Source organism: Dendrobates tinctorius, unplaced genomic scaffold (genome assembly GCF_039654945.1).
Source record: "Dendrobates tinctorius isolate UK_male_01 unplaced genomic scaffold, ASM3965494v1 ptg000203l, whole genome shotgun sequence".
In the NCBI taxonomy this organism is placed as follows: domain Eukaryota; kingdom Metazoa; phylum Chordata; class Amphibia; order Anura; family Dendrobatidae; genus Dendrobates; species Dendrobates tinctorius.
The window spans coordinates 17,508,889-17,534,902 of record NW_027361870.1 but is presented as its reverse complement, the minus strand read 5'-3'; the positions used below and the strand labels follow the sequence as shown (position 1 = coordinate 17,534,902).

The 26,014-nt window shown below is 45.7% G+C and overlaps 2 protein-coding genes across 3 annotated transcripts in view; both read left to right on the top strand.

The window, feature by feature from the left end:
* The window catches only part of LOC141057299 (retinol dehydrogenase 7-like), a 43,661-nt gene extending 36,992 nt beyond the window's left edge, over positions 1-6,669 (top strand). For both annotated transcript variants that reach the window (XM_073553842.1, XM_073553841.1), the window contains 2 exons: positions 516-646; positions 6,129-6,669. In XM_073553842.1, the coding sequence (XP_073409943.1) occupies positions 516-646; positions 6,129-6,476 (479 nt within the window). In that variant the 3' untranslated portion in view covers positions 6,477-6,669. The remainder of the gene's footprint in view (positions 1-515; positions 647-6,128) is intronic.
* A 4,132-nt stretch (positions 6,670-10,801) lies between these two features.
* ANKEF1 (ankyrin repeat and EF-hand domain containing 1) overlaps positions 10,802-26,014 on the top strand; it is a 74,197-nt gene continuing 58,984 nt past the window's right edge. The window contains exons 1-2 of the mRNA XM_073553838.1: positions 10,802-10,928; positions 22,002-22,382. Coding sequence (XP_073409939.1) covers positions 10,862-10,928; positions 22,002-22,382 — 448 coding nt within the window. The 5' untranslated portion in view covers positions 10,802-10,861. The remainder of the gene's footprint in view (positions 10,929-22,001; positions 22,383-26,014) is intronic.

Sequence of the window (26,014 nt, the reverse complement as noted above, 5' to 3'; positions counted from 1 at the left end):
AGTGGTCAGAATTGTAAAAATTGGCCCGGTCATTAACGTGCAAACCACCTTCGGGGGTAAAGGAGTTAAATGCTGCTATCATAGCTTGAAAGGCATTTCAGAGATTAAATAGTAGCAATCCGAGCTAGACGGTACTTGTCCTGTATGGAGCAACGCAGCTCCTGAGCTCGCTTTTATATACCTACACCCTCTCTACATTAGCAGGAAGCGGTTAAACTTGAGTTTGCTACAAAATAAATGAAAATGATAATGCTTCTCTGGTTTTCATGTTCAAAAATTTTTCATTTTTGCTCATGTACTAATTGCATTTACTCACGTGCAAAATGTTTCCGCTGCAAAAACCTGTCTGATAGCCATTTTAAGAGAATTTATCCAGTAAACTTTGCATCAACTTGATAGCAAAAAAAAAAACTAGTACACCCTTTTTCTCTAAGCATGTCCTCAAGCTTTCGCACACCCGTCTGCTTTATTATGATTATATCTTTGTGTTAACCTATCATGTACCGTAATTGCAGGTCGCATGGTGTTTTTATCGAGCACAAATGCATACATAGGTATGCTAAATGGTATTTATTCAATGAGCAAAGCTGGGCTGGAGAAATTCTGCGATTGCCTTCGACTAGAAATGAAGCAATTTGGGGTACAGGTAAGACTCTTGTATTTCTGCTTTTTTATTATTTAGTAGCAGAGCCAAGCTTCCCAATAACCCACAAAACATAGCTGCCACCACCAATCGTTTATACAGGCCAATTGGACACCCAACAGGTAGCGTATGGCTTCAGGGGTGCAGTTTACAGGGCAAGAGGAACAGAGCTATTAAATTTTATTCTAAAAAGTAGACAGTGTTTATAAAAAAAAATATATAGAGATGTTACAAAATGGGAGTAAAATAATACAGAGTATATAATCACATGGTATAAAAGGGATAACAAAAGAAAAAGTACTAAACTCGTGTCACGGAAATGGCCCAGAGCTTAGTGGAAGGAATCGCTCCAATTAAGAAAACTGACAGAACCACAACAAGCTGCATCTTCCAGGACTGATAAATGGCAAAAACCCAAACTCTTGATTTTTAGTAGATAAAAGTAATGCCCACATACCTCTCCTTGGTGAGCTCATATGGGGGGCTAGTTGTGGGATGTGCTAGGTCTTTAGAAGATTGCCAACTTTTGTGATACCTTCAACCCTAGATGTCCCAGGCGTCATGCTGTTTTTTACGATTTTAACTTTGTATAAAGATGAAACATTGCGTGGATAGCATCATCCGTTTGCACTGATTTTAAGTTGGAGGTGTTCGTCAGGCCTTACGGTGATGTGAGTTAATATGTTATGTTCGTCCCTTCGCTACGCCGCAGAAAATGTATCTGGCATAAATATCGGATAAGAAATTCCAACGTAAAAGCCTGAGCAAATAGGAAAAAACATGAAAGAGACACACTCAAAAACTAATCTACAAACCAACATATGAAATTGAGTGCACACATGGGTCTCATAAAATCTGACAATTTATTAAATATATTAAAAAAAAAAAAGATTTTTTTATTTCAAAATGACAAACACATACCAAAACAGAATGTTCCTCACAGTGATACCAGTTACATGTACAAAGTAAAAAATATACCAGTACAAGGTCAAATACCGAATAAGACCAATAACCCCACTAACCTGATAATCAAAGTCAAAAAGCAAGTGCCATGACTAGTACTAAATAGTTTAGTGAGAAGGATGCAACAAAGTCAATACTTACAGATAAAATGGTATGTAAATAGAAGGAAGGGGGTCAGCTACATGTGTCCTGGGCCACCAGCCCCAACGCACGTTTCACCCAAAGGCTAGTGCCCGCTCACTGGGCTAATCCTAACCTTAACCATTTCCTACCTACAAGTTAATCTGTCCTATGTTACAAGGCTATCCCTACTTTATATTCACATTATGCTATAACACTTTATACTGTACATCACCATAATACATTATGTCACATTACATTAGACACGTGTTACTTCACATATAAAACAGCACGATGGTATTCACACAGTGCGCCTGTCTTCAGGGGCAGGAACAGGATAAGATGGTCCACATCCCTACAGGCCTTGTTAGCCACAGCTATCTTATCTGGTCATCCCAAAAACAAGTGTTTGATCGGCTTAGTCAATGATTTAAGCGGGATATTGCTATGTAAATCTAATATATATGGTCAGTTTAAAATGTTTTTTTCCCAGACTTTAAGGCCGGGGTCACACTGGCGAGGAATACGGGAGAGTGAGAGGCGCAAAAAGCACGCATTAGACACGGACCAATGATTCTCTATGGGGTCACTCGCACCAGCCGTATATTTCTCCTCAGTATCCTACGCTCCGTGCCACTCGCAGCATGCTGCGATTGTCAGCGTACTACGCCCGTAGTACGCCAATGCAAGTCTATGGGTGCGCAAAAAATACGGATTACACACGGACCACACATGTGACTTGCGAGAAATACGCACCAGGTGTCTTTTAGCAAAGCCGGCAATTCAGTGCGCGATACAGTAAACTCACACTGACAGGTTTAATAAAGAAATGAAAGAATAGATATAGACACATAGAATACATATATATATATATATATATATATATATATATATATATGTATTCTATGTGTCTATATCTATTCTTTTGTTTCTTTAATAAAACTGTCATAGGGCTCCATTATATGTCCATTTTGCAAGCCTGCGAGAAAATCTCAGCATACGGATTACATACGGATTACATACGGATGCTGACATGCGCAAAATACGCGACCACACCTTGATTACGGATGACATACGGAGCACTGTTTAGGGGTCTGTCATCCGTATTACGCATGTAAAATACTGACCGTATTTTGCGCAGGTTAGTGTGACTCCAGCCTAACACTAAAAATCTGTCCTTAGTGTGGTCCAGACATATTCTATTCTATGTGTGAATAAACAAATATGGGAACATTCGAGAATTGGACCCTTACAGGACAAATATTGATGGCGTATTTCAGTGATAGGCCATCAATATTAAAGGGAACCTGTCAGTAGGATTTTGCTTAGTAAACTACAGACAGTGTCAGGTTGGCTCTGTTATACTGATTCAAATGATATCTTGGTTGATGAAATCCATCTTGTGGTTGCTGTTTCATCTTTATTTCTAGTTTTCAGTTAATGAGATTCTCATGCTCCGAGGCGGCCTGTGGGTGAGGCAGTGGACGGGCTTTATGTGGTGTTTTGCTTACATATGCATACTTATGGGCTAATGACATGTCATTGACCTGCCTCCTATTTTACATACTGCATATAATAGTGTTGACTTGTAAAACAAAATTTAAATTTAGTAAAATGGCCCCAGCAGCGGCAGCACATGTACAGTAGCATCTATCACTTGCATATAATAGTATTGGCTTGGTCCAGTAGCATCTATCGCTTTCTGATAGATGCTACTGCGCAAGTGGGTCGCCCTCCCAGGGCTGTGGGGTACTCGGTACCGGGCCGGTCTCTCAGAGGGAGTTGTCACAGCAGCGGTGACCCAGTCAGTGGCCCTGGGCGCCCATGTAAAAGGTGTTGAGTTGGGAATAAAGTTTATAAGTGATTCGTGACGCCACCTGTGGTGTTCGGCAAGGGAGATGTTAATCCGACGCTGCAAGCAGATCCTCTGGGACAGATGGTGTAGAGCAGCAATGATGTTGTAGCCCTCCACAGGTAGGGCTGTTGTCCCTGGGCAGTGTAGATAAAGGGTTAGGAAGAAGGTGCAGTGTACGGCACAGAGATGTAGTAGTGCTGATGATGTTGTAGGAAGGAGGCAAGGACACAACGGAGTGCAGTTTCTTTACCTTTACTTGGCAAATGCAGTCCAGGGTCCTGATTACAGATGGCACAGGAGCTGGCTAGCCTGGAAGCAACTCAGGAATCTCTCTATCAGATGGGTTGTGTAGTCTCCTTCCTAGCGCTGGCTTGAGGTACATGCAGTACAGTGTTACACTGAAGTTCCTCCTTCTTATCTTCTCTTAGAACTACCTCGTATGGCAGACAGCTGTAGCCCTCTATCTCTTGGCTCACTCGTTGCTGTTGTGCCTCCGAGTCTTAGTTTGGAATAGAGCATTTACAGCTTCTACTCCTCTGGTTTCTGTTGCAGGACCTTCAGTATCCATACAACCGTGGAGACCAGGCTCCAGATCATGCGCTCTCTTTCCTCAGCTCAACCTCCAGCTTCTCTCCTCACACTAACTAACTATTTCCCCTCCTGGCCCTCAGAGCGTGCTTCTCCCCCAATCCTGGTTCAGAGCCCCCTCTGCTGGCCTGGAATGGGAACTGTGTTGCATGTAAATGATTAACTGTCAGAGAGACCCTTCCTTGCTTCCAAGCATGACATCACCCTCCCTGGAGGAAGGCAATGCCACTGTGGCAACCATACTCCTGGGGGCGCCACACAAGCACTGCAGCCAAATTTATTTTGGCTCCAACAAAATGGTGGCAACCGATAGATGCCTCTGAGCATGCTCCGCCGCCGGTGCCATTTTGCTGAAACAAAACATTAAAAAAATATATTATTATACTATTACTGTATATGCAGTATGTAAAATAGGGGGCACGTCAGTGAAGGATCAGTGACCTGTCATAAGTCATACAGAAGCATATGTAAGCAGAGCACCACATAAAGACCCCAACCCCCCCACAGGCCACCTGACAGCACAAGAATCTCATTAACTGAAAGCTACAAATTTTAATTAAACAACAACCACAAGACGGATTTAATCACCCAGGTATAATTTTAATCAGTATAACAATGCCAACCAGACAGCGTCTGTAGTTTACGGAGCACAATCCTGCTGACAGGTTCACTTTGAAGTTCTGACAACACTCTTACTCAAGTTTACTGGAACACGAGATATTAAACTGCTTGCATAGCTAATATTCACAGAAATCCTCAGATTACCAAAAATGCATGAACTGTTGTTACTCCTAGCACTTCCATCTAAAACAGGGGTGGGGAATCTTTTTTTTTTTTCTGGCAAGAGCTATTTGGATATTTATACCATCCTTCGGGGATGTACAAACTCTGCCCAAAAACTACATCCTGACTCTGGCACTGGTATCAGGATGTAACCTTTCATTGCATGCCCTTTAGTGTTCAGTAGTGAACAATGCATGTGTGTGTGCTAACAGAGCAAGACGAAATTAATGAGCTGGTGGCAATCAAATTATAGCTCCCTGCCCAAGCACTGCGGTCCCTGAGAATCTACACGGGGGCAGGATAAAAGGTCATTGAGGGCCGTAAATGGCCCGGGGGCCTGAGTTTCCCCACCCCTGATCTAAAAGCTCAGATTCAATTTACACCTCTGTGATATACAGTGTGCAGCACGCTTATACTTGTAAGTTTTGTTTTGTGGTTGTGTCCCTTCTAGGGACCCATGTTGCTTGCTGTCTTCGTTAGCTCATGTATCATTTTGTCATGTGCTTTTCTTCCTATCTAAAGCCCATTTACTCTGCCCTCCCTGAGAACATAGATGCTTTCCATACTCTCCATTCCCTAATCTGCGGTGTACAGCACCCTTACTGTTGTTATCTCTAAGGCTGTGTTCAAACGGACTGCTGTATTTATCGGTCTAGTTAAGTCTGCAAAATGAGGAGTGATTGGCTCCATGTGCAGCTCAGTGCACTTGTTCGTATTCAGATTCTTATGACCTTCACACCGTTACAGACAGCCTAGGAGGGTAAATCCTACTGGCAGATTCCCATTTAAAGGGAAACAATCACCCCCAAAAAACACTATTAACCTGCAGATATTGGGTTAGTCAACAGATTAATCATTCTGTTAACCTGCTCGGTGCTTAACAAAATTCTGCAGGGAGAAAATGAACTTTATTCCCCCCGCTGCCTTCCAGTTTCGGTCACGAAAATACTGAGCGGCGTCTGTAACCGCACCCCGACTGACACTGGGTCTGCATTAGGGCCGGCTGGCTGGCTGTCAGTCAGGGCCAGGGGGGCGCAGTTAAAGCCGCCGCTCTGTATTCTGTGGATAATGGATAACCTGTTCTCGCCATACAACCCCTTTTTTAAAATCTCGCACTCACAAAAAAACAATGTGAAGCGTTTATAATAATCCTCTTCTTGTTCTATTTACTTGCAGGTATGTATCATTGAGCCTGGAAATTATGCTCCAGCGACAAATATTCAACCGCTTGTTGGTGCAGAACAGATCTGGGCGCCACTGTCAGCAGAGTTAAAGGAAATCTTCAGCAAGGAATCCGTAGAACGTACCGCCAACTTTGTAAGAACGCGGCTTGAAAGTGGCAGCAGGAAGAGCTATGAAGTTGTGGACGCCATCATAGACGCCCTCACATCGCCTTCACCAAAACCTCGCTATCTGGTTGCCAGTCTCGTAGAACAACTTACTTATTACCTCTATCTATGGCTTCCCACATCTCTTTTTGATCAAATTCTACTTTCTGCAGTAAGAAAAATTGGGTGGTCGTAAAGTGAATTGTAGCGGAAAATTAAGAATGTCCAGAGTTCATCGCTGTGGTGGCAGATGTCTAATATTTCCTTTCTTTTGGAGTTAATCGCAGTTTCAGAGCAGATAAAGGTGACTAGTGTCATCTTTGGGGGCAGGTAGATGATATCTAGATTTGTAGACCTTTTTAGCAATAAACATGACATTCTTAAACCTAGAGTTTAACATCACTGATTTTATTTCTCATAACTTGGAGTGGAGATATTTACAAAACTCATGAAGACTATCCCTTTAGATCTCCCCCCCCGCCAAAAAAAGCAAACTGTACAAATTGAAACATGTAACATTATATTTACTTTTTCTTTTTTTTTTTGAACAATCAATAGTTTCTACTTAAAGGAAATCTGTCCGAGATCAGCACGATGTAGGAACAGAGACCCTGATTCCAGTGATGTCACTTACTGAGCTGCTTGCTGTCGCAGCTCTAGCAGGTCTCATGAATATGAAGGACTTACAAATCCTCTAGTGATAATCTCCTGCTGATAAAACTGTGATTTTATCAAAGCTACAGTAAAGGGGGTTTTACACTAAGCAATATCGCTAAAACATCACTGGTTTTGTGACGTTATAGCGATATTGCTAGCGATATCGCTATGTGTGATACTTACCTCCGACCGGCTCCCCCGCTGTCCATCGCTGATCGCGCGAGAATGTCCAGCTCCATTTCTCGTCGGGCGCTTCCTGCTGAGACTTCCTGCTGTGACGTCCAGCGACGCGTGGAGGCGGGCAGGAGGACGCAGGATCGCTGTGTGTGAATGGTAAGTATCGTGCGCTGCGTCGCTGCTGCATCGCTGTGAGATCTTTCTGTATGAAAGCTCACTAGCGATCATTTAGCGATGCACCAGCGATCCTGACCGGGTCGGATCGCTGGTTGGATCGCTGGTGCATCGCTAAATGTAAAAGGGCCTTAAGGGGACCGGTAAGTGACACATCACTGAATTCATGGTCTCTGTCTCTACATTATGCTCCTCTCAGATTGGGTGGCAAAAACGTGGTGACAAATTCCCTTTAAAAAATGATCATAGCAATGTGATTGTAGGAGAAAGAGAAGACTGCGATATTATATATGTGTTTTTCATCCGTGTTCACCAATGAACAGCCTGTGCCAGGTATCATTCAGCAAAGCAGCAAGTAAGGATCACCACCAAATAGTACTGGCTTAGCACAAGAAGACGTAAACCCGTGTCAGTGCAAATTAAATATTGACAAAGCGCCCAGGCCAGATGGCATTCGTCCACAGACACTGAGCTCAGTAATTGACAGCCCGCTGTATCTCATCTTCTTAGACTCTCATGTAACAGGGTCGGTGACGCAGGATTGGAGGATGGCTGATGTCAGACTTTCTTAAATATCGATATAACATCAGTAGTGTGCAAAAGTTTTTTGAGGGCATTATAAGATGACGCTGCAAAAATACATTGCAGAGAATAATATAATAAATGGCAACCAGCATGGATTCATGAAAGATAAGTCGTGTCTAACCAACATGTTGGGTTTCTATGAATGAGGTTAAGTGTAGATAAATGTAGAGTAATGCACCTAGGACGGAGTAATCCTATTTTTGCATATACGATAAATGGGAGAATACTTGGGACCACAGAACAGGAGACAGACTCAGGTATTCTGGTTACAAGTAACCTGAGCAGCAGCACTCAATGTCAAGCAGGAGCTGCAAAAGCCAACGAGATTTTACAGTTTATAAAAAGAGGGATGAAATTGACATGACCCCTTTATAAATACCAAAAAAATGTAAAAGCAAATTCACAGACAGTATGATTAAAACTAAGGTCTGTTCTCGGTGGGCTGCACTTATATAGTGCTGAGCCGCCCGTCTAATCCTCATAGATTGCAAGCTTGTGAGAAGGGCCCTCATTCCTCTTGGTATCTGCTGAACAGTGTTACTCTGTAATGTCCTTATTGTCGGTGCGTTTCCTTTGCATTGTAAAGTGCCGCGGAATATGCTGGTACTGTAGAAATAAAATGATTTAATAATAGTATGGGCATCACCAGTACCGTAGCTACCAAGGGGGGCAGAATGGGCGGTCGCTCCGGGCCTCGCGCTCTGAGGGACCCACACGAAGCTACGCTACTGTTAACTTGATCTCCCTGCACTGACACCTGGCCCCTGAGCAGGAGGAAAGCTCGGTGTCAGCAGTGGGCCCTCCTGCCCATCATCGTAAGTTCTACTGTATCGGCTGGATGCCTATACAGTTGAAAGCACTAAAGAGACAGGTGACGCTCCCTCTCCCATCATCTCCCTCTCAGCGTCTGACGTCCCTGACGCAATGACAGTGAACACAATGACATCGTTATTTGGCGCCTGCTGTCTTAAGGCCCCGTTACACACGATGTCCCAGCGATCCCACCAACGATCCGACATGGATGTGATCGGTGGGACATAGTTAGGCTGATTGCTGGTGAGCTGTCACATAGGCAGGACTCACCAGCGATCAGGACCAGTGAGCGAGCTGGTATATAGGGTAAACAGCGGGTATCCAAGAGCCGTGCGGCTCTTAGTTACCCGCTGTTTACCCTAGATACCAGCGTGCAGCGTCGCTGATCGTTGGTCTCCTGCTGCCACATGCAGCAATGTGTGCTGGCCAGCGGGAGACCAACGATCAAAAAATGGCTGAGGTTGATCCTGCATGATCAGCGATACCCGGCGAGGGGTGCGGTCGCCGATGGATGTCACACACAGCAAGATCGCTGTGTGTGATGTGGCCCTTATGATGAGTGGGTGCTCAACTGCTCGGAGCAGCAGGTAAACGAGGAGGAGAGGTGAGTAGTGTATTTTTTTTATGGGGAGTGCATTATACTATATAGAGTCTGACTACGGAGCGTGCTTATACCATATAGAGGCCTATGGGGAGTGTTGCATTATACTATATAATCTTCCTATGGTGGTGCATCTTACTATAATGACCTATCAGACGCTTACCTACCATGGAATTCTTCAAAAAGAACCTGAAGACCTACATCTTTCGACAAGCCTACAACCTGTAGTAAACCCCGATCCACCAAACCGCTACCCTCCCCTACTGTATCCTCACCCATCACTTGTAGATTGTGAGCCCTCGTGGGTACGGTCCTCTCTCCTCCTGCACCAGTTACGATTGTCTCTTCAGTATTTTTCATCGTTATTAAAGGGACTCCGCACAGAATGACTGTTGCAGCTAAGTCCTGCCGCTTGGTTCTTCATGGCCAAACGTTTTACTCCACCTTCCCACCTGCTTGTTGTCCCTCTGTCTCCACCGTCCCTTTATTTGATTGACAGCTTTGGCTTCATAGGATGGCAATAGATGGAAACCAAGTAGGTGGGAATGTGTATTTGAATGTTGGAACTATCATCGTGTGCCGACAAAGACCCTTTAAGACGGCTGGCTCTATCCTGAGACTGCATTATTTCTGTGACCTGGGCAGGTAAAAAACTGTTGCTCTTTTTTGCTGTGTTAACCCTTTATAAACCAATTGTGAGGCCACATCTAGACCATGGGATCCAGTTTTAGACTTCACATTTTAAAACTGATATTTAGAAGTTAGAGAAAGTGCTAAGGCGGAAGCTAGATGTTTTTTTTTTTTATGAATGCCTTCATCACATCCTAAACCACACTGCGGCACCTAGATTATTACCAGGGCCGGAAGGCCTCTCATGATGAAAGGATGGAACAGTTGGGCTTGTTCAGCTTAGCAACAGATGCAATCTTATTTATATGTATAAAGGTATGATCAATAGAAAAGACTGGCCCACAACTTCCAAGGACCAAACCAAGTACCAGGGTGCACTCGCTATCGGTGGGAGAAAGGCGATTCTGGCAGCTAAATAGGAAAGTGGTGTTCACGGAAAAAAAAACCAACACACAAGGCTCCTGAAAGGTGAGGAAGAAAGAGAACAATGGCTGCAGAGGGAAGGGGTTAATCACCAGGTTTTGCAAATATTTGGTCGCAAAAGTGTAAAGACAAGAAGAGCTGCAGAGATTCAGACTATGGGGGACAAGTGCACAGAACTGAAGCCTTTATTAGAGGGCCCTGATAATAACAGCACGGCCACAGCTCCAGGACGAGTCTGACGTGATGGGACCGGCTACAGGCTGCACAGCTGTGGTGCTTGTGAGGGGAACAATGCAGCGACACAATGGTTGCCTGAGCCCGCCGCCTGGTGGCGACTAATGCCCCGGGGAAGGGCCGGTCACAGGGTACCGCACTGAGTGAGGACATGGTGACCGCGCATGCGCCATGAGCGCAGCAGGCCGCGCACGCGCAGTCCGTCAGCAGACATCGCTACGCTGTGTCACGGTTACTATGGCGACGGAGCTCCGCGTCCTTCCTAGCACTTGTCTCCGGCTGGAGGAATGCAGCCCCGTCTCCGGGAGCCTGGGGCCGGGCAGGAGGAGGCCGGGGACCCCCGACTACAGGCAGGTAATAACCAGCTGATCTGTAAGGAGGGGATACAGCAGGGACTTCTGAGCAGCAGAAGCCTCTCACATAGATTGTTTCGGGTTGGACCAGAGGTGACAGAAACTTTACATTTCTGATAAATGGGAGGGACTGGACACATTTTATTATCACCCATGAATCTTCTTTTGGTGCATGGAAAAACAATTCCAAAACTCTCCTGGCCATTTCCCTGGGTGCGTCTGCCTGTGGTACGCGGCTGACGTGGAGTCACCCGACATATAGTAACAATGCCATGGTGATGGAGGAAATGTGACGGCACCGCGGGGTCCGGCTGGCACCGTGTGCAAAATTCCAGCACCTCCAGGTCTGATTGGTCGAGGAGCATCACATGGTCAAGGCGCGTGTGACATCACAGCCGTGACCTCATGCGGCCTTGGCGCCAGTTAGGCCCTGTACTTAGCATGCCGGCCCACTTCTACCCCCAATACCGGGGTGAGAACCCCCACTCTGCCATGCTATACAGGACAGCACTGATACAGCGCTCCCCGCCCAGCACACCGCCAGGGACATGCACAGAAATCTAGAGGTTCCATGGCGAAGGTCCAAATTGGGGCCCCTGGCTGCCATAAAACAACCCATCAGGTTGCCAGCCCAAAGTGTGTGACCAAACGCCTGCACCCATTTAACCACTCCGATGCCAAGGTCACTGCTTACCACGGCATCTTAGAGGTTAAACTGCTGCAACCAGTGCAAGCTCCAGTCGCAGCAATTAGCATCCGGTGCCTGCGGTGTAAAACAGCTAGCATGCATCGGACATGCAGCAGCTCCGCAGGGGATCCCTGTCTATACAATGGATGATGGGAGAAGTAGGCGGTCGCCCGGTAGGAGCCCCCTCAGTTAAGGCCTGTTTCACACTTCAGTTTTTTTGTGTCAGAAAATCCGCCAAAATGGCGGAAAGCGGATCCGTTGCTAACTGATGTGAACGGATGCCACCGGACCGTTTTTTTTTTTTTGACGGATCCGATGAATGAAGAATAAGGAAGAGAGAGAGAGAGAGATTTTTTCAGCCGCCAGAACAGACTTTAGGGTTAAATTTCAGGCTGAGTGAAGACTTTCGGGCATGCGCAGTGTGAAGTGCGGATCCTGCCGGCCGAAAAAACGTTACATGCTCCGTTCGGGCATGTCGGCGGACGGCAACATTTTGGCGGATCCGCAAAAAAACGGATCCAACTGATGGCCATCCGTCAAGATCCGCCAGTAATGCAACTCAATGGTGAAAAAAACGGATCCGCCAAACAAAATAGCGGACCCGTTTTTTTTGCAAAACGGCGGATCTTGACTGATGGACAAAAACTGAAGTGTGAAACAGGCCTTAGCAGGATATCCCAGCACTGCTAATCAGGACATGCCAACACTGCTAATCAGTGGGAGTTTGACTGCTGAGATCCACATTAATTACGAGAATGGAGATGACGATCTTTTAGTAGTTCCTCCGCCCAGCACTGCTGCCATCTGGAAGGTAATGGAGCGGAATTTCAGTCTTTCCCAAATTCGGTACGAAAGTGACTCTGTCCAAAAAAAACCCAACATTCTATAGGTGATCAGCCCTTATCATAAATGGTGGGGGCTCCTTCTCACTAGAAGTTTCAGTCTCACCCTGCCAATTAGAGAGTAATGGAGTGTCCTACATTTATGCCATCAGTTGCTTAGATGGGAATCCCCTTTACCAATAGTCTTTGAAGACATCTCCATACAGAGGAAACATCAGCAGCTCCTTCATCAATAGATTGCAATTTCTTGGCTTTTTGGCATGTATTGAAACTTATTCTAGTTCAATTCCATTATGTAAAAATAAATAAATAAGGAAAGTTTTGTAGAAGTGTCCTCGTATAAAGATAATCAGTTGTATTACCTATATAGTGGCACCATCTGCTGGCTGTGAGAAAGAATACAATACTCAAAAGAATTCTTGTTCCAATAATTTGTATTGTTTTAACATTTTAAAACAAACAAACATTGATGTACATTTTGAGAAACATTTAGTGAGAGAAAGGGGAGCCATCCTTGTTTCCCCATCCCTTAACAAAAGTTAATTCTTGATTCATTTATTTAGTGAACACAGTTCAAGGTAAATTAAAGAAGCCCTCCTCCCATCAACATTTTTATCCTTTTACTATATTATAGTCATCCTATTATATAGCACTGTGTACTTATAATTGCTCATTTTGCCTTTCCACACAGTTATTTTTTCACTTTTCCATTAGGTCTATGACATCACGTGATTGAAAACTGACTAGCTGATCTTAAGCTCTATGTACAAACAGGAGGTCTCTTTTCCTGGATTTCCTGTTTCTATATAGAGCAGAGGAAAGTGAAGAATCTAATGGTCAGAAAGGCAAAATGAGTCATTGTAAGTACAAAGCGCTATATAATATGACGATTGAAATATATTAAGAGGAAAAAAACTTTGGGAGGAGGAGGAGTGCTTCTTTAAAGGTCAATTCTATGGAACTGTATCACTGAATGTATGTTCAGTATAATAATTCTCATTTTGTCATGTGTCAGAAAATGTGATTGGAGGGATCATGGGGTGGGTTACCTACCCATTTATGGATCGTGGACCCACTATGTCACGGGCAAAGGAGAGCCTGGTGGAGTGTGAATAACTGACCAATTGCGTTTTCTCTAGAGCACCTGATGGTGGGGTAAGACTTGAGCCCAGATGAACACCAAGTACTACTCCAGGACAAATCCCGGTACCATAGCAGCTGACCCCAAGGTTCAGGACAGCAGAACTGGACTTGGAATCCAAGACAGGACCGAATACAGATGGTACTAGCGTAGATGCTTGTTCAGATGGGACAGACTCTGGAACTAGAACTAGTAGTAGGGATTTCAGGCTCAGATAGTGCCGGAGCGGTTTAGGGTTCAGGTACTGCTGGAATGGTTTCCAGATTGTCTCAGACAAGACAGATAGTGGAAAGAAGAACTGGTTTAATTGGACTGGTGCAATTGTTGCTCAGGCACCTCCCAACAGGTGGAGGTGCCTTATGTATTAAGTGCCTCCTAGCTGTTGGCTGGGGACACATTACAAATGTGTGCGCTGTCTCTTTAAGAGACAGGAAGCACGTGCCCTAAGCACTCTGTCAGAGAACCTGGGTTGTGCACAAAGAGCCTGGGACATAGAAGACAAAGCAGGAAATGCAGCAGGGCGGCCTAGGCTGGGGTTCCCCAATTCCAGTCCTCAAGGCCCACCAACAGATCATGTTTTCAGGATTTCCTTTGTATTGCACGGGTGAAGCAATTATAACCTTGGCAATACTAAGGAAATCCTGAAAACATGATCTGCTGGTGGGCCTTGAGGACTGGAGTTGGAGAACCCTGGCCTAGGCGATGAGTAAGTCGCCGTCCCTGCCGGGTTCGAGGAACAGAGGCATTCAGAGACGCTGGTGTTGTACAAGGCTGCCCAAATTTGAAGGATCCAGAAGATATGGCACCCCATCACTCGGAAGCCCAAGTCCTGGACCCACACCAATAACTTATCTATTTTATCTCCATAATGGCAAACTTACGTAGTCATTAAAGGGGTTGCCTCATGGTAATATGAAGAAGAAAAGCTGTTGGTATCATATAATTCCAATCTTTGTTTTGTTCTTATTAAATAGTGCATTATACAGAATGGCTGATAAGATCATGTTTATGTGTTTTGATCGTGTACTGGTCTTAATCGTAACCACTTAATCTTATTACCAATTAATCTCAGGAGCTAGTGATTTTGTGGTTGGATCTGTATTGGTTACAAAAGGCAGAATTAATTTACTGATTTGCAAGCATCGAAGCATTTCTTATCTTCTTTTAATTGCTTTGGTTGTCTAATGGTCCTTGGTCCTTAATTGGTAAAATGTCAAAGTGCTTTGAAACTTTGAAATGTACTTAAAAATTATCTCTGTGCTCAAGAATGCAGGGATTTTTAATGCATTATCTAAGGGTAATTGCATAGACTACCAGCCAGTACTGCAGTCTATCAGCAGTGCTTACAAGCTCTTTCTAATAGAGCTTGTAAGTGCTGATCTGAAGCTGGCTGGGATCACTGGAGCGCACTGTTAGCTCCTGATCGCAACCAGTTTCAGTGCAGTTGGGCTCATCTGATATCCCTGAGTCAAAGTTGCCCTTGAGAGCAACATCAGAGAGCACTGTCACGACGATGCAGTGCGTCCCAACTGTCAATAAGGGAGGAGCACACAGCTCTGTAGGAATCGGGAGGCTGGTGAACGGTGTGCTCCTGCAGAAGATGGGAACAATCCTGCAATGTGCTGCTCCCACAATTTATTTTACTTTGTGTTAAATAAGCTGTCTGTGTTGAGTTTGAAAACATTTTATGCAAATGTGACACCTGTGCATGAATCTCCTGATCCCGCACACTCCCTGCCAGTGTGGAACAAATGGCGCAGAATAGTGTTTCTGTGTTCGTTCTCACCTTACTAGGTCTCAGTAGCTCCACAGGCAGACTTGATTTCCGTGTACCGTAATTTTCTTTAATAGGTAATTTCACCTATACATAATATTTGGATAGAACGTTTCACAATTGAGGAGGAATGTGCTGCCATTCTTCCTGGTGCTATTCCATTGGCGCCAGATTGTCTGTTGCTTCTTAGTAATGAACAATCTTGCACAATTTCCTGCAGGTATATTCAGTAAGCAGTTTTTCAGGTTTGGCATAAAAAAATGTCATCATCACTACATTAATCAAACCTTTATTAAAATATTGCAGCAGCAATGAAAAGTATAGTGTTCACTTGTACTCTGTGTACATCTGTGTTCAGAGTCTCCAAGGCAAATCTAGCTAAAAATGGCCTAGAAGCTGAGCTGGCACCTGTCTCTAACACCAAGGGGTTAAACAACTGCTGTACTACTGTCATGCCAGCTACTCGCACGGGTGGTACTACTCACTACGGTCATCGCTCTGCTCTCCCCAGTCGTGGGCTGTCTCACTGAGCTGTCTCTTGCAGCGTTACCAACACTGCTGTATCCTCCTGTTGCTAGTAAGTCTCCACCTGGCTATAGTGAGGCGTGGTCATTTTCTGCAGGCATTTAACCCCATTATGTCTTGCAGTGGTGAGATTCTCTAACCTATCCCCAAGCAGCAGAGGATTTATTAGTCAGGTCCTTTCAACACTCCTTGCCTGATCCAAGGTTGTAGTTCAATCTCTGCCTAGATTCCTGCAAAGTGCTTTCTTGTATTGTCTCCCCTGTTTTCTGACCCAATTTGACTATTCATTTGTCCTGACCTCTCTGCTCCAGACCCAAGTCTAATGTACAAGTACGAGCAGGTGTGCTTCTCCTGTGAGCATCAGGATCAGATGATGCAGGCAATCAATGTGTTGGCAACCCAGCTGCAGGGTCTGTCCATCGCTATTTCTGCCATGCCTTCTGCTTCCACTGTGTCAGGCTAAACCTCCTCTGGTCAGTCAACCTCTCCTATGGAACTGTATAATGAACCAGGTTCTGGTGCAACTGCTGAGCTCCAGCTTCCACTTCTGTCCAGCTGCGATGGAGACCCCAAGGAGAGCCAAGGCTTCATCAATCAATCAGTGTCAGATCCATTTTACACTCCACGCTCACCTCTTTCCTTCAGACTAGTCCAAGATAGCGTTTATGGTCTCTCTGCTGTCTGGAGAAGCCCTGGCCTGGGCAAACTCCATTTGGGAGCGTCTTTTAGATTATCAGTTCAGCTTCTACTTGTCACAGATACCTTGGCGGCAGAGCTGGTTTGGAACGAAGAGGCTCTGGTGTCAACCTTCTGGCAAGGCCTGTTGGGTTGCCTCAAGGATGAGTTGGCTGGCAGAGACTTACCATACACGCTGGATGTCTTTATTCACCTGGCTCCTAGGATACATCCCTGCTTCCATTAGCGAGCTCAGAAACAAGCGGCAGCTTCTCATCTTGCCAGAAGACCACCCAGACTAACTCCAAACCTCCAGTTTATTTTGCTACCACAAATCACACCACCTGCCACTGAGTCGATGCAGGTTGTGTGGGCCAGATCTTCTGTACAGGAACGACAGTGGAGGTGCAGAGAGTACGTTTGTATGTACTGTGGAGGCCATAGTCCACACCCACCAATGTTACAATAGGCAGAACATACAAACTTTTTTCAGATGTTGTCCTTGGTGGGATTTGAACGTTTGAGCACAGGACCCCAGTGCTGCAAAGCTATAGTGCTAACCACTGAACCACCATGCTATCCAAAACGTTCCTACTGCTAGCTCTTTGTCATCAAACAATTGTATGTGCCTCTTTCTCCTCTAATAATGCCTCCATGTTTGGCACATAGAGCGGGCACCTGCAGCAAAAATCAGTTGTGGTTTAGCGGTCACTGGACTCAGCTGCTTCCCCCCATTACCCAGAAAGAACGGCTGCAGATCACCTCTCCATTATGATCCTCCCCTTTATACAGACTGCTCCACAAATGTTCCTTTCTGACAGTAACCACTCCATGTAACTCTTATTTTTACAGACTGCTCTACCATGCTGACCTCCATTTTACACAGATTGCTCTTGGGTCGCCCTCCCAGGGCTGTGGGGTACTCGGTACCGGGCCGGTGTCAGTGGGATTTGTCACAGCAGCGGTGACCCGGTCCGTGGCCCTGGGCGCCCAAATCAATGGTTGTTTGTAGTTAATGGAATGGAATAGTTCGTGACGCCACCTGTGGTGTTTGGCAAGCAAGGTGTTAAGCCAACACTGCGTGCAGATCCTCTGGGGCTGATGGTGTGTTGCAGCATAGATGGTGTAGCTCCCCACAGGTGAAGCTGTAACCACAGGGCAGTGTAGATGTGGGGACACTTTGATGGTGTAGTGTCCGGCGCAGGGGATGTAGCAGTGCTGGCGGACGCAAGAAGGAATGGAGGACACCAGGGCTTGCAGTTTCAACGCTTTACTCACAGTTCTTGGTACCCACTGGTGCCCGCTTCCATGCCGTGTCCTCCGGGGCAGAGACTCAATCAACCTCCCGGGCAAGTCAGGATTCTCCTCTCCAACACTCCGCCAACATGTACCTTTCCTGAACGACTCCGCCAATGCGCCTCTTAGTGTGAATCTCTCCAATACCGTGGTACTCTGGAGTTCCTCCTGTCAGATGTTCCTAACAACTCTACTCGTATGGCAGACAGCTGTAGCCTCTATCGGGGACTCCCTTCTCCGGAATCTTGGCTCTCTATTCAGTTGCTGTTGTGCCCCAAGATGGGAGTAGTGCATTTACAGCCAACTACTCCACCGGTGTCTGCTGCAGAACCATAAGTGTCCATACAACCTCGGGGACCGGGCCCCGGCCTTGCGCTGAGAACCTTTAGGCAGGGTTCCTCTTCTAACCCACAACTCCTCTCTGTTCTCTCTACTCCTCTTTCCTATGGAAGCTTAGGTTGCAGTTCTATGTCCTTCTCCTTCTTTCCTTTCCCGTGCCAGCTGGCTCAGATCACTGAGGCAGCTGCAGCACTCCTTCCTCCTTCTAGGGATCCTCACTCCTGGCTGAGTGGCTTCCTACCCGCCTGACCTTCTGTCAGACTGAACCTGTAATTCTAAACCTTCCAAACCTTTTATATGGATCTCAACTCCACCCACCTCCCAGCACATCCAGTGTTCCATGCAGGGAACCACCAAGGCACTCCTAATGTCTAGGAGGAGAGAGACACCTCACTGTGGATGTGCAGAACTACCCTGTTGTGTGGGGTGCGAGTGTTGGAGTGTGGAAAGGAGTTCCCAACCTACCTAGTTGGTGGGGCACTACACCTTAGGAGAAGGTGCAGTACCTCTGTGGTGACTGAGCCTCAGGGGCGCCACACTCTACCATATCCCTTCTTTCTCACATTTATGAAGGCGAGAAGAACTGAGCCTGGTGGCAATCACCTGTTGAAGACGATAAAGCCTCATGGACATCATACTTGTTCCATCCTGCTAATTACGCACAGGTCACATTCTCTGCCTGACACCCTTCCTCTCACCTACAACCCTAATTTACTGCAATATTTTTATACGTTTTGACAAATGTTGTTTTATTTTAAGCCATGACCCTGTTCACTAAACCACACTCACTTGTGGAGTAAGGCATAGCAGGTATACATAATTAGTGTGGCACAAGTTATGTATAACATTTTAAGTGGTGCAAATTGAGGCTAAATTTTGATATATTTGGAGTGCCCTCACTCGCCAGGGCTGTGGGGTACTCGGTACCAGGCTGGTTGATATTCTCAACAGGAGTTGTCACGGCAGCAGTGACCCGGTCCGTGGCCCTGGGGCTCCATTGCAAAAGGCGTTGTTTCAGTGTGCTTATGGTGGTGAAAGTTTATAAGTGATTCGTGACGCCACCTGTGGTGTTCGGCAAATGTTAAGCCGACGCTGCAGACAGATCCTCTGGGACAGATGGTGTAGTGCAGCAATGATGTTATAGCCCTCCACAGGCAGGGCTGTAGTCCCAGGGCAGTGTAGGTGAAGTGACACTTAGATGGTGTAGTGTCGGGCGCAGGAGGGATGTAGCGGTGTCGGGCAGGCTGGCACAGGAATAAGTGGAGGACACCAGGGCATGTAGTTCCAAAGCTTTACTCACAGTCTGTTGTGGTACAGGTGCCCGCATCCGTGCCGTGTCCTCTGGGTCAGGAACTCAGCCAACTTCCAGGCAAGATGAAGTACTCCTTTCCAACACTCCGCCAACATATGTGCCTTTTCTGAACGTCTCCCTCTTAGCGCCTTTGAGTGAAGTACTCACAGTACTGAGTTACACTGAAGTTCCTCCTGTCAGATGTTCCTATGAACTCTACTTGTACGGCAGACAGCTGTAGCCTACTTCGGGGACTCCTTCTACCTAGTCCCGGCTCACACACATTGCTGTTGTACCCCCAAGTCTGGTGTGGCAATAAAGTGGTCACTACTTCTATTCCTCCGGTGTCTGCTGCAGGACCATTAGTATCCATACAACCTCGGGGACCGGACCCCGGCCTTACGCTACCCTGGCCCTTGTTCTCTTATTCTCCTCACGTTCCTTACTAATCCTTTCTTTCTTATGGAGAGTCAGGATTTCTATCAATGTTCCTCTCTTGTGCCAGCGGACCCAGATCACTGAGGTCGGCTGCAGCACTTCCTTCATCCATCCCACTCAGGTGATCTCCTTTCACCGACTGACCTCGTCAGACTCCTGTGACTAACTGACCAAATCCTATCCTCTTCCCGCTCTTTTAGTGCAAACTAAACTCCACCCGCCTCCCAGCACGCTTCGTGTTCCAGGAGCCACCAAAGGGTGCTTTGCTACACTACTATGTTGTGTGGGATGCAGGTGTTGGAGTGTGGTCAGGTGTCTCCACATTACCTGGAAGGTGGGGTACCACACCTCAGGAGGAGGTGCAGTACCTCTGTGGCGACTGAACTCTCAGGGGTGCCACACATTCATTAGAGTTTTGGTCAACTTTGGTGTAATTTAGGTAATTCTAGGCGTTTACCACTAAATGCATTTATCACCTATTCACAGGATAGATGATGAATGTATGACAGCTAGGAGTCCGACTACTGAAAACCCCACTTATCCTGAAAATAGGGGTCTGAGAGTTCCCTGTGTGAATGGAGTAGTAGTGCTCATGTTTGACCACCACTATATTCACTTCATAGGTTCAGTGGTCACATAGGCACACTCTCTTTCCTGTAGACACGTAGTACATAGCATTGTGATTACACAAACACCCTCGCACTCTGTTCAGACAAGGGGCTCATTCTTGAGGTCGAGAAGGGTCATAGCGCAAGGGCCATACATTTATCACTTATCCTGTGGATATCTGATATCTTAATTACTGGGAAAACACTTTGAGCGGCACTGTCCATTATTTGGATTCCACTCTGGTCAAAGTTGAAAAACCTTTAGAGTTATATTTTCATATCTCTTAGGCACCATTGGATTTTGCTAGTTCAATCGATGATTGGGAACAATGACGTTGATTTCAAAGAATGGTTTCCATATGTAAGCACGTCACAGAGCAGCTCTCCATGTGACAAAGTTCCCTGAATATCTATTGATCCAAAAGAAGAACAATATTATCAAGAGATTTTAGATTAACTCAGTTAGGGACATTTTCCCCTACAGTACAATCCGATAGAGGGGCAAATAACTCCAGTCACTCTTATCACCCATGATCGCGTAATACAATGACACGGTTGTGTTGGAAAAGTAACGTTTCTATTGGGTTTAACATTTCCAAAGCAAATGAGTTGTATAACGGAAGCTAATCGCAAAATGTACAATACATAAAAAGTGAAAAATATTTTATATGCTTTTTTTTAAGGACGCCCAACAGTAATTAGAAGGTATCCCACTGTTATGGCCCATTTACACAGGCTGCTCCGGGCCGCAAAGTGCCTGTCAGTCGGCTGTACACAGAACCAATTGGTTGTTGCATTTTAGGCAAAAAAAAATGCATATAAGTATAATTGCCCCAAAAGTGTCCATATCCCGTAAAAACATTCATGCCATTTTTTTTCTGCACATGACGTAGATGAATCGGTATTGGGACTCAGAGAATTCAGGAACGCAATATTATACTATGTGCTAGAAGGTGAAAGAAAATAGTTTGGAGAACTAGTGATTGTGAGCCTGACAAATATTACAGAAAACAATTTTAATCAATTCCCAAAAATTCTGATGTCTGACTTGCTCCGAAAATTCTCTCTCCAGAATTCTTTACCAGTCATACGCTGCGAGGGCAGGAGGGGAGGTTTAGTTTATAACTACTGGAGAGAGACAAGTTGAAGACCAATTGCCCTGAACATACAGTAATAACTTTGGTAATGACATTCTAAGCTGCTACTTTTGAGGCTTTGGGTTTGGATATAGAAGAACATTACCTAAATCTAAATTGCAGATCTTGCCACGGGAAGAGGAAGGTAAATGTAAAACTGGGCAATAACTCGTAAGTTCCTATCTGCTGAAGGAGGACGGAGCAAAGTGAGACCAATTTGCTTTGCAATAATGTAGGAAATGGTATTTTGGACTTTTTGTTGTGGGTGTTATTGTAGTGTTACTGATGAAATGTAATCTTTATTGTAAATTATGTCTACAGAAACTCCCCAGATTGTACAACAAATGGCATTAGAATCATCTGTAGCAAAAGGAAGACTCGAAACTCTACAGATCTACAAAGTTCTTCAGTGCGTCCGTCAGCAAGACAAAGAGCAGATCGAAAAACTCACCAAACTTGGCGTCCCAAACCTTATAAACCTCACTGAACCCCAAAATGGAGATGGCGTTTTACACTTGGCTGCCGTGGCCAATAACGTGGACATGTGTCACTTCTTGCTAATCCATGGAGCCAACCCTAACATGCAAGACTTAAAGGGATGTACACCAGCTATGAAGGCTACAGAGTTAGGTCATGACTTAGTGCTGGAGGTTCTTCTGGAGGCCCAGGCTGACATGACAATTATGAATAAAGAAGGAAAAGGTAATTGTTTTGCAACAATTTGTTTTAATTGTGTATCAGGTTTTATTGTACCTATAGTTCTGTAGAAAGTTTATATTATATAATTTTATCATGGTGAAATTGGATTTCTAGTTAAAAGGGTGCAAGATATGTTGGAATTATGGATTAGTTAGTCCTTAAGACTGTGTATGACTAGCTAATTTTTTGGATGTTCATTGCTTACGTGACAGGTGACAAGACTAAATCTTCACACCCGTCTACATTGAAAATCGTCTGGTGATGTTTTTAAACCATTGACACATTAGTTATCAGATTTTGACCTGACTTTTTTATTGCATATATATTACAAGAAAAGTAGGCAGCACTCTAAAAATAATAAGAAGGGACTTTATTAGTTCATCTGGTGTGACAACTTTTGGCTGTGGACAGCTTGAAAACGTTGCCACACCAAATGGACTAATCAAGTCGCTTCTTTTCATTATTTTTGGAGTACTGCACACTTTTCTTTTAGTTTTGAGATGGTAGGAACAGAAAGTACCGTAATTCAATTTAAACAACTAAAGTACAATCCCTATGACATATATCTCCAGGCCTTAGATGGGTGATGTTGATTTAACAAACTTGGCATAAATCAATCATGCAAACAAATATATAAATCTTTCTGTTATAGTTGATCACAGAAATATGATTCTTTCTTCACCTATGAGACCATTCTTCGCCTCTACCTATGTGCTGAACTGGTAATTCACTAAGAATTGTCTCCAGACAAGCCAGAATCCCAGCACACTGACAGATCAGGGTACAGCAGATTATTAAAGTCTTTAGAGCGGAGAGGGAGAAGTAGTGTGAGAGAAAGGGACACAGACACATACATATGGACTATCACTCCTAGTAAGTGTTTATTCTCACCCTAGTGCTGGATTCACAGTTGCGCTACTAAGTACTAACTTTATTCTGAAGCAGAACAATGACCACAAACATACAGCCAATGTCGTTAAGAATTATCTTCAGCTTATAGCTTAAAACTCACTTCAGACTTGTGAATCCCCACATCGCGCGCACTGCGCACTGTGAGGTTTCCCCTGCGCCATGAGCAGCATATGCATGGACGCCAGTATGTAATGGGTGCATTGAGTAGGCTGGATATAGACTAGTTGGAATGTGGCTGGAAGTATGCAAATTGCATACTTGTGGCCACATGACCACCCACTCACGGTGCCAGCACCAAAGAATCCTCACAGCATTCAGTGCTCGTGTTATGAGAATTCACATGTCTTCAGTCACATAGGGTGGCAACAGACTTGTAGCCTAAGGCTGGACAACTCCTTTAAAGGACTAATTCTCCAAAATTTTAGTACCATGTAAAAACTACCCACAAGTATGACTCTTTTGTTGTTTCACTTCACATCTTCTTTAACCATTTACAAAAAAGACCAGATGTAAAACCTAAATAGTTGTTCGGGCGTAACTCACAAATGTGTGTTACGTCAGGTTAGGGATTATCTACTGCCAGGAGTGAGCAGTCATGTGACCACAAATATACGATTTGCATATTTCCGGCCACATTCCGACTAGATTTTTGTGGCCTTGCTCAATACTTTTGCATAGAGCAATGCCGCGCCCATCTCCCGGCGCCGCCATTTGTTCATTCTGTGAGGATTCACAAGTCTGCCCCAAGACCAGACATCCTTTTTAAAGAAAACCAATGAGTCCTGAGGAGACAGATGGATTTACGCAAGTCTGCATCTGCAAAAGTTGTTTGATTAGTTTTACAAGATGTTTAGAACAACCTCACTGCGCAGTTCCTTCAAATAAAAGCCTGTACCCCAAGTCTGCCCCAAGACCAGACATCTCCTTTAAAGAAGACCAATGAGTCCTGAGGAGACAGATGGATTTACGCAAGTCTACATCTACAGAAGATCTTTGGTTAGTGTTACAAGATGTTTAGAACAACCTCACTGCTGAGTTCCTTATAATAAACTAGCTATGAACCCGTTCTACGCCTGGGTGGCGAGCATTTTAATTGGTATATGGTCTCCCATCCTGGTATGTGCTGTCACCCTCCTATCCTGGTACGCATGGCACCCCTCATTCCTATCCTGGTATGCATGGTACCCTCACCACCCCCAATCCTGGTATGCATGGCACCCCATTCTTCATCCTGGTATGCATGGTCCCCTCACCCCCCTGCTATGCATGGTCGCCTCACCCCCAATGCTAGTATGCATGGCCCCCTCACCCCCTATCCTGGTATGTATGGTCCCCTCACCCCCTATCCTGATATGCATAGTCCTCTCATCCCCCAATCCTGGTATGTATGGTACTCCTCATCCCCCAATCCTGGTATGCATGGTCCTCTCACCCCCCAATCCTGGTATGTATGGTACTCCCTCATCCCTATCCTGGTATGCATTGTCCCCTCACCCCCTATCCTGATATGCATGGTACCCCTCATCCCTCAATCCTGGTATGCATGGTACTCCCTCAGCCCTATCCTGGTATGTATGGTCCCCTCACCCCCTATGCTGGTATGCATGGTACCCCTCATCCCCCAATCCTGGTATGCATGGTAACCCTCACCCCCCTATCCTGGTATGCATGGCCCCCTCACCCCCCAATCCTGGTATGCATGGTCCTCTCACCCCCTATCCTGGTATGCATGGTCCTCTCACCCCTCCCTATCCTGGTTTGCATGGCCCTCTCACCCCCCTATCCTGGTATGCATGGTCCCCTCACTCCCTATCCAGGTATACATGGGCCTCTCACCCCCCAATCCTGGTATGCATGGGACTCCCTCATCCCTATCCTGGTATGCATGGTCCCTAACCCCCTATCCGGGTATACATGGTCCCCTCACCCCGTATCCTGGTATGCATGGCACTCCCTCATCCCTATCCTGGTATGCATGGTACCCCTCATCCCCCAATCCTGGTATGCATGGTACCCCTCATCCCCAAATCCTGGTATGCAAGGTCCTCTCACCCCCCCGATCCTGGTATGCATGGTCCCCTCACCCCCTATCCTGGTATGCATGGTACCCTTCATCCCCCAGTCCTGGTATGCATGGTACCCCTCATCCCCCAATCCTGGTATGCATGGTACCCCTCATCCCCTAATCCTGGTATGCATGGTACCCCTCATCCCTCAATCCTGGTATGTATGGTCCCCTCACCCCCTATCCTGGTATGCATGGCACCCCTCATTCCTATCCTGGTATGCATGGTACCCTCACCACCCCCAATCCTGGTATGCATGGCACCCCATTCTTCATCCTGGTATGCATGGTCCCCTCACCCCCCTGCTATGCATGGTCGCCTCACCCCCAATGCTAGTATGCATGGCCCCCTCACCCCCTATCCTGGTATGTATGGTCCCCTCACCCCCTATCCTGATATGCATAGTCCTCTCATCCCCCAATCCTGGTATGTATGGTACTCCTCATCCCCCAATCCTGGTATGCATGGTCCTCTCACCCCCCAATCCTGGTATGTATGGTACTCCCTCATCCCTATCCTGGTATGCATTGTCCCCTCACCCCCTATCCTGATATGCAAGGTACCCCTCATCCCTCAATCCTGGTATGCATGGTACTCCCTCAGCCCTATCCTGGTATGTATGGTCCCCTCACCCCCTATGCTGGTATGCATGGTACC